The 9,557-nt window shown below is 40.7% G+C and overlaps 1 protein-coding gene across 1 annotated transcript; it reads right to left on the reverse strand.

The window, feature by feature from the left end:
* Window positions 1-547: 547 nt before the first annotated feature.
* Window positions 548-9,276, reverse strand: LOC149814514 (protein trichome birefringence-like 38). The gene is made up of 5 exons (XM_089990373.1): window positions 9,026-9,276; window positions 8,678-8,849; window positions 2,519-2,694; window positions 2,273-2,431; window positions 548-854 (listed from the first exon to the last, which is right to left on the reverse strand). Exons 1-5 carry the CDS (start codon window positions 9,274-9,276, stop codon window positions 548-550), a joined length of 1,065 nt encoding a protein of 354 aa, XP_089846499.1.
* Window positions 9,277-9,557: the final 281 nt, after the last annotated feature.

A 9,557-nucleotide genomic window follows, 5' to 3' on the forward strand; every position in this document is an offset into this window, starting at 1 on the left:
ACAAGACAAAATATTTACGTGGTTCGGTCTCTTGGTGACCTACATCCACGATAAAGGCTAAGTCACTCTCTCTTTCTGTTTCTTATAAGTCACTAACAAGGGATACATGGTATTTATAGGTGAGCCTCCCCCAAGATATAGGCATTACAAGCAGGAAATATAAAAAAATATATTGGAAGGATATCACTATTAACAGCAACTAGGATAACTTGTTGGATTCACACACACCCAGCATAGTAACCAAAATATTTTCACAATATTTCTGAATGTACCCAAAGAGGCAACAGTTGATAACAATAGGTCATGATAAATCCTGACTTAGCCACTAAAAGATAACGTATTTCAACTGAGCCCTTCACAGCTCTCCAAAATCGTTCATTTTTTCGTACCTCCGAGCTCTCTCTTTCTATTGTAACTATGCTTAAAAGCGAGAGCCCTTATTATTATCAAATTATCTAAAGCATCATTTCTTCAAATCAAACATTACATCTCTTGGGAACTAAATCAAGAGAACCTCTGATAATCTACTGGGATTTCCTCCACATACTCAAGAGAAGAGAGATGCATAGAGAAGCAGGTTCCAAGCATCAGGCACTCCTGCCACACAGAAGTGAGCACAGTCAAGGGAGGTAGCTCTATGGCCGCTGGGGTAGTAGATTGATGGGTGGCCATCCTTCCTGAGTTGTGTTAGCATAGTTATGTCTAGAAGAGCCACATGCTTATGAGCCATCCGTCTTAAGATGCCGTCCAGCACCACCTGCAAGGGTGGGCGCCCTGTTGGATAGGTTGGTCCTTTCACAGGCTGTGTTTCACCCAAGCAACCCTTCCAATTTGTGCCCTTCCACTCTGTGGAGCTGCAAACACAACAACCCCCCAAGTTAGTTTCTACTTTCTAAAATAAAAAAGGATGAGCCCGGAGCCCCCAATCGGTTCGGCTCATCCCCTATGCCATCCCCATCATTGTAACCATATTGGGATCTCAATGATGAAAGTTACTTTGATCAAATCTGACACCATAGATGTGATCGGCATGGTCCATTTAGTGAATATCATAATTTGAATTGCTAGAACCTGACCCGTGTGTAGGGTTTTCTAAAGATTCAAAAAGCCAAACGATCATAAAAATGCCAAAATTTGTTGATCTAAAAACTCATATTTTATGTTAAAAAAATGCAATCCAAGGGTTGATTCTTATCAAATTGACCATGATGAATTTACCTATGAGTTTAGATTTGATTAAAAAATCTTGCACCATTGAGATCCCAGATGAGGTATGACGATGGGGATAAGGTAGGGGGTGAGTGAAATAGAATTGCAGCAGCTGCATCCAACACCACCTTGTCAAATGAGCATCTTCCTTGATCAGTCTCCAACATTATGGAAGGCATTAATACCAATGGGGGTTCGGCTTGTCTGGTAGGAGCAGCTAGTGCACGTCACTTTTGTGTGGCGATGTTGCAGGTTCAAAACCCAATGGTATAGTTGTATAATTGGTAGGGGTCTGCCTAGCCACAGCTTGCCTTTCAAAAAAAATTATGGAGGGAATTGATGGCAGCTGCTGATGTGACCAAAATGATGCTACACATCTTCCCCAATAATCAGAATGTTACAAGTTTTTCCAAAAAATATTCCCTTGAATTTTTTTTATTCGATCGGTTATTAAAATAACATTCAAGTTAAGGTGTCAGATCTCAAGGGGCCGCCAACATGGTCTGGGCTCCTAGAGAGAAGCAGATCCAGTGTTCTGCCTGTATAGGGGGAACCACATAGTATCTGCCCTCCTATAAAAAATGGGAGAGCCCCCAAGAGGGGGGGGACCCAGTGTAGCTGAGAAGGGATCCAGGGAGCAGCTATGTGCCATGCATGGCTAAGAGACATAGTCAATCACATGACAGCATTTTATCTGTGGGCCCCATGAAATGCTGTCATGTGATTGGCTATGGCACTTAGCCATGTCAATTAATCGCTCCTTTTATCTCAACTCCAGTGTAGTGTCACCCCTCTTATATAAGTGTTCAGTCAGAACACAGCACCATGGCCCGACTAGAGAGAGGTTTTCTCCTATCCCAAGTTCAAGTCCTTTGTGTGAGCACCTTCACCCATTAGGTGAAGCAGGAGATTCAGTAAGAGTCGAGGAGGATGCCCGCAAAATTTTACACCACGAGGATGACGACTGTAGGTGTGGCAAGCTAAGACCGACACATCCAGGTTTCCCATCTCAGGCGCAGTTTCAAATCCAAAAGTGAAGAAGAAAGTGTCTGGCAACGCTTACTTGTAATGTTGAGCAGTCAAACCCTGGAAAAACACTTTGGTTGATGTTGGATTGACATTTTTCTCTATCCAACTCGCCCATGTCTTCATTGCGATAGAGTAAGCAACTAGTCGATCCATATCTTTAGATATCTTTCTCCCCACTTGTATGTAGTCCCATCTGCACTCATGTGTTTGGGTTACAATTTGTTTGAAGTTTAACAATGAGAGAGAGAGAGAGAGAGAGAGAGAGAGAGAGAGAGAGCACCCTTGTAATGAGCCCCTGTGATCCCACCAATGGCCAGAATTGAACACCAAAATGTCAATGCCTTTCCACGATCTACCGCTTTGAATTGAGTCTAGTTTGAGCACTCTTCCGATTCTTTCCACTACAATGTCCACCAGATATGGAGCTCTATAGAACATCAATGCAAAGTCATAATCCTGCAATATCCATTTCTTAGATTTCATTATTGGTCTAAAAGTTGAAGTTGAGCACTTAATATGTGCCAACATGCATATTCATCCATGTCTTGCGCAAGGGAAAGTAGGCTGGCTGTGGCAATGGTTCAAGCTCTCTGGGCTCAGTATGATCGCTGTTGTATACAGTTGGATTCGTCCTATGAAAAAGGAATTGTGTTGGCTAAACAAGTCTGCAGATCAGGCGCAACCGCATTGCACACTTTGAGTGTGCCACTGCACCTGGTCGCCCTCCATCTAGGGAGGGCAGGTGCATCAACACACTCAAAGTGTGCAATGTTTTTGCACCTGATCTAGGGATGGCAGTGAGGCGGGGCGGGGCAGGGACAAGGTCTCCACCCCCATCCCGCCTCAAGATTTTATCCTCCACCCCCGCCTCCATCCCCAGCGGGGAATGGATTTTATCCTCCATCCCCGCCTTCATCCCCGTTTCATGTCCTCCATCCCCGGTTCAAACGGGGATGAGGCGGGGCGGGGCGGGGATATTGCGGGAAAAAGTGGTCGGGGCAGGGTTGAGGTGGGGCGGGGAAAAGTGCATGTCCATCCCTGCCTCCACCCCCGGACGGGGATGGATTTTAACCTTCGTCCCCGCCTCCATCCCCGGTCCAAACGGGGCGAGGTGGGGTGGGGCCCCGCTTTCCTCCGGTCCACTGCCATCCCTAACCTGATCTGCTCTCGCATAACAATTGGCCCTCCAGTTGCATATTGGCAAGATAGAATCAGTCGTGAAGCAAAATGGGGACTCTGCAAAAGTGACGCAATAAAATTGTGATGTAAAAACCTTAACTAAGGTGGCGTTTGTTGCACCCTCAACCAAGGAAAGTCACTTTTCCCTGAAAGGGATGCCCAGGAGGAAAAGTGCTTCCAATGGGCCGAGGTGTTGTTCGGGTTTTGGCGCAAAATTATCTTGGTTTCCTGCATATTATAATACATTTACATAAGTTAATTAGGGGGCATTCATTTATTTCTACAAGTTCAGTCTCACATTAAAGGTTGTTAGTAGGATTTATATAGCGGGGGGTGTTGCTTTTAAGGGCAAAGTCTAAAAAGAACTTGAAACTTGATCTTGCAATTGAACCTTGAACCAGTGGCGGAGCCACATTGAGGCCATTGAAAGTTGTTAGAATTCCATTAGGATTTGCATAGCGAGGTATTGCCTTTAAGGCAAGGCCTAAAAAGTGCTTGAAACTTGCTCTTGCAATTAAACTTTGGACTTTGAACCATGAACCTTAAACCAATAATGAAACCACATTAAGGTCAGGCAGTGCCAACCCTCACCTAATGAAAGAAAGATGATCTTTTATGTGCCTCCTTCTCCCACCCGACTCACACACACACACTCTTTCGCTCTCAATCAACCCAAAAATCCCCAATTGAGGGGTTTTCTAGGGTTGGTAAACGAGTCAAACTTGGACTGTTTGAGTTTGGCTCGTTAAGGCTATACCCCTACTTTTTGTGAGCCAATCACGAGTTGACTCGTCTTCTAAAAAAATTATTTTTAGGTGTTTTTTAAAGCTTGATAATATACAAAATATATGTATAATACATATAAATATGTGCTTAATCCATATACAAAACATATATAATAAGCATTTTATATGTATATATATATAATATGTGTATATAAATATATAATATTTAAATAACCTATACAAGTGAAGCTAATTGAGCTTGCTACCTAAATGAGCAAGCTAATAGCTTGGCTCGCTGAACTCAGCTTCTAAATCGAGCCAAGCCAAGCCAAATAACAAGTTATTCATCTCATTTTTCAGCCCTAGAGTTTCTTCCCACCCTAGTTCAGATTCTTGCCTTCACCTCTTTCTTGAACCTAAATTTGGATTTGGACTTAAACTTGGCCTTTCAACTTGGGTTTAATTTTTTACCTTTCCTTTTAAAACTTGGGATGATTTTAATCCTCAACTCTTAGACTGCCCCTTGACCAACACATTAATGGACTTTGACTCCATCTTAATTATCGCATGAACCGTTTGGACCTCGACCAGACTTGTCCAACGTGTTTGCATGGGGCCATAAATGGTCAAACAGTCCTTAAGTTGCCTCTTCCTATTGATCGTTGACCTTGACCTCATTTCTCGATAGTCATGACCACGAGAGGGTCAATTTTGACCAAGATTATACCCTTTTGGTCCTTTAATTATGCTCCTCTTTGGCTAGTTTATGGGATTTTATTGGTAGTTGTTGGGTTCGGGTGCATATAAACTTCAACCCTTTACTTATTCTCACATCATACACTCTCTCACAAGCTAGTCTGCTCTTTGATCACTCTTTCTCTCACTCGAAAGTGCTCTCCCTCCTCTCTTGAGGTCCCTAGCTCAATACTTGACTTAGTCAAAGTTTTGCCTAAACTTAGCTTAGAGTTTCTACCTAATTTGAACCCAAGGTCCCTACCCAAGCTGAGCCTAAGGGCAAGCTTAGGTCAACCTTACATTTTCAAGATGCTATTCAAGGTGGTTTGTGTCAAGATACTTGGTGTCACCCAGTCTAGGGTGTGGTCCGATCTTTACTAGAAAGTGAAAACTCAATTGTATCTTGAGAGTGAAAGTTGCACAAACAGCCATTATACCAAGGATGTTATCCTAAGTGAGGCAACTATCATTTGAAATACAATGCATATAATGTGTGCCTCATGTCACATTTAGTTCAAGCCCAATTGCCTAACCCATTGTGTGAACCTATTTTGATAAAAAAAAAAAAAACAGTTTACATTTATTACGTGAATCCCATGATATATTTCTCTTGTTGATGTTTGTTCACTTCACCCCTCTTAGGAAGGAGACCTTTTTAAATATGATAGAGGGCCTCTTTCACAGGAAAGGGCATGAAAAAAATGCCACCCTATAAAAACTCTCTTGCCCCTAATAGAATTTGATGCCTTACGTAAAACCGGAGTATACTTCCCTCCACTCCCAAGGAAGAGCCACCACGTGTTGCCTTACGGAAGGGGTGCCTATATGGGGACTTGAACTTGAAATCTCCTATCCCCAAGCCCCTTGGGGGTCTATGCTAATGTTTTCTTCATCAACAATTGAATCATTGGTGTAGATAAAATTTGGAAGGATAAACTAACTAGTGGTTTCCCTTAATATCAAACTTGTGATTGCCTAATCTTGATTTTGTAACTGGCAGGGGTCTGCCAACTTCCAATTAAAAAAAATGATGTGCAAATTGATCAAAGTATATAATACCTTTTCTGACAAAATTATCCAGTAACCATTCAAAAGTAAAGGTAATTTATTTAACCTTCTTTTTTTTTCTTTTACCAAATTGGAAGTTTAGAATTACTTTTGCCCAACCGCCAACTTTTTCCTAATCAATGACATTGGATGTTGAGACTGGGGATAATGCTGCCATCTTTTTCGTTAGGTTACTGTTAGGACACTCCATAAAATCATATAGTTTTATGTGAGATGTTAACGTTATATGTGTTTATCATATTATTCAATAAAAAATATGTTGTTGACTAAACAATTTTAAGCTCGGATCTGTATTTTAAAGCGGTAAAAAAAATCAATGGTTGATATTGTAATAAAATTTGATGACATAATATTCATATTTTTACATCAAATCAAGTTGAAACAAAGTTTGCTTCTTATTAATAAATAAGCAATGGTAAACAAATCTAGTAGTTCAAAATCTAATTAAAAAATACTTAAAACTATGATTTTTGGAGGGTCCTAACAGTGACCTAACGAAAAAGGGGCAGCATAATTACCATTATCACTGGATGTTCATGTCTCATATTTAAGTTTCAAGTGGTTTACATCTCTTGGGTTTTTGTGAATGAACCTGTGACACTAGAGAGCAGATCTAATGACGAGACACTCAGCGTGGATCCTTTGTTATAGGAAAGGTCTATCTCGGCCTAGATTCTGTGCTCTTAACTTCCAAGAGTTTAAAACAGGAAAATAAAGGCCAAGCATTTTTATTGGCAAAAGTAAATGAAGTAAAGAAATACCAAACAAAAATATGCAAAAAGAATTAAGTAAAATGTATAAAAAATAAAACGTGTTTTTTCACCATGAAATGTCTGTTAAAAAAATACAAATATCACGATAAAATCATGATATTGTCATTAAAACACCGTCATCTTAACCTTTTCAAAATATCGTGTTATTTTGACTATTTAATTGCCATAATATGTCTTCAAACTATCATCCATATTTGCCACTATGCTAACCTCAGCCTACTCCTCACCAATAGCCAACCAGGTCTTATTAAAGATTGGGTTGAATTTTTTTTTTCCAAAACTTGGGTGAACATCACCAAGCCAAGTTGACGGAGGTGACAAGTTCGGAAGCTCATAGTGGTGTCCCTTGCCACTAGGGGTGTCAACGGGTCGGGTTTACCCGGACCCGACCGGTACCAAACCCTATAGGGTCCGAGTATATATGGTGATAAATAAGAAGACCCAATTAAGACCCAGGTCCAGACCCGAAGGTCCAATTAATATGTGTAACGGGGTATAGTTTGTGAAATTTTATACCAGACTCAGGCCCGACCCGAGTTCCGATTAAGACCGGCAATTTTCAATGTAAAAATGATAAAAAATATTATTTTACCGGGTATCTCCCAGGTCTGGTTAATGTAGTTCTTATTGGGTCCGGGTATGGTTTATCTTATGGTGGATCCAATTAGACTCGAATCCAAACCCGATACCATACCCAAAAATCAGGGCCAGGTCTGATTCCACCTGGATCAGAACCAAACCTGACCCTTTGACACCCCTACTTGCCACAAGGTCAAAGCTGGGTCTACTCCCTGGTGGGCATGAGGACCTTAAGGGTTTTTATCAATCACAAGCCTGCCATTGTACAGTAGGTGTTGGGAGGGAAGGAGGTTTTCCTTTGGCCTAGCCAATAAAAGAAAAAAAAATACTTGCAAAGATTTGATTACTGAGCAAGAGGCAGGTTTGAAACTGACCTAGTCCTAACAAATGTCAGTATTGAACCTGTATAGTTTGCTTAACTATTCAGGTGAATCAGCCCATACCAATTCTCAAGTGAATCGTTCTGAATGGGCTAAAAATATAATTAAAAATTATTAAGTGTTAATCAGAATGGGACACTAGTTAAAGCCATTAAAATAACATTTTAAAAATAAATTTAAGTTATTTTTTACATTTATTAAAAATATAGGAATCAATCTACCACAGATATTGACAAATATGGCGAGGTTTATGAAAATCTTGCCAGAAATGGCCTGAAAGTTTAAAACACTAATTTCTAGTGAGATTTATGAAAAAACATAAATACCATGATTTAAATGTAATGTTTAGATTTTAAATGGCTATTTATTGTGAAAAAACCATGTATTTAAAAAAAAATTATTTTCTTATAAAAAATATTTTTTAATTATTCAATTTATTTTTTTATTGCTTAGATTTTGCCAAAAATGCGAGATTTATGAAAAAAAATTCTATTTCTCGTGAGCTTTTGAAAAACAAGGTAGGGATGGCAGTGGACCGGGGAGGAAGGGCATGAAATGGGGATGGAGGCGGGGATGAAGGTTAAAATGGACTTACGCTTTCCCCCACCCTGCCATGTCCCCATCCCAATCCCGGCCCCACTCCCATCCCATCCTCAATCCTTTAAGGGATGATTATAGGGGCCCCACCTCGCCCCCCGTTTGGACTGGGGATGGAGTCGGGGGTGGAGGTTAAAATTCATCCCGGTGCAGGGATGGAGGTTTGGATTTTCAGACGGGGTGGGCGTGGAGACCTTGTCCCCCAGCCCCGCCCGGTCCACGGCCATCCCTACCCACGAGGGCTCTCATCTGATAGGAACATGTGAATGTTACCAAGAGACGTCAATGAGTTTAAAACCCACAGATGCGCATCCATTGCCGCAAGGCGGAAGCTGAGTGTGAGTGAGAGGTAGTTTTTCTCGATTATCAAAAGATAAAAGAGTGATCGATGATGATATCTTACCAGGAATGTCATTGAGGACACTGGTTCTCCTCTCGTAAATCGTGTTCTTGAATGTGGCACTGCCGATGTGAGCATGCACATGAGCGATACCCATTGGTTACGGCCTAGAGAATCACCAACAAACATCACCTTCTTCCCCCTCAACTTTGAGAGGAAATTAACCGCGTGAAATCTGCAACAAAGATGAGAAAATAACCAAATAAGATCACCATTATCATTCTCTCTTACATTTTAAAGAGTGCAAAAGTTAGTGTATAAGAGCACAAGCAAATGGTTCTTTCAAAAAAAAATAGAGCACAAGCAAATGGTTCTTTCAAAAAAACACAGAGCACAAGCAAATGGGCTTACTTTGGGAGGTTACAACCAAGGGGTTGCCATCTATACTTGAGGTAGCCTTTATCAGGCCTGCCATTCTTTAGACAATCAAACTCAGGATCTAAACAGGAACACCTTGATGAATCGTAGAGAGGGTATGAATTGTCCAAAACCCAACTCCCTTTAAATATATTACATCTTGCAGAATGTTTCCTGTTTGTTAAATTTTGATGGGAAACCTCGAGGCAGTCGACATCGAGAACCATGATGAACAGTATAATCATGGTACCATAGTAGGGAGAAAAGAGCAAAACCTTTGAGAAATCCATTTTCAACCTTCCGAGTAATGGAGAAGATGGATTGCTTAGCAATTCAGTGTCTCAATGGTTGTATACATGGAGACTAAAAATTGTGTAATTTGCGTTCAAGTATAGAGGAGCTTACGAGGAAAATTAATAATGTTGGTGCATGTTAAGTGTATATCTCTCACTTTTGGACTTTACATATATTACCTATTTTTTATTTATATTTCCTTTCTGAGAAAAGGGATAGGCTTAATTGGTAG

The sequence above is a fragment of the Nuphar pumila genome, chromosome 15 (genome assembly GCF_984573655.1).
Source record: "Nuphar pumila chromosome 15, dmNupPumi1.hap1.1, whole genome shotgun sequence".
Lineage (NCBI taxonomy): Eukaryota > Viridiplantae > Streptophyta > Magnoliopsida > Nymphaeales > Nymphaeaceae > Nuphar > Nuphar pumila.

Bases quoted from the DNA above. Each gene is read 5' to 3' on its own strand.
- LOC149814514 (XM_089990373.1), bottom strand. From the start codon at position 9,276: ATGATTATACTGTTCATCATGGTTCTCGATGTCGACTGCCTCGAGGTT. The intron at 8,850-9,025 runs GTAAGCCCATTT...TCTTTGTTGCAG, and splicing joins CTTGGTTGTAACCTCCCAAA to ATTTCACGCGGTTAATTTCC. The intron at 855-2,272 runs GTAAGCGTTGCC...TTGTGTTTGCAG, and splicing joins TTGACTGCTCAACATTACAA to CTCCACAGAGTGGAAGGGCA.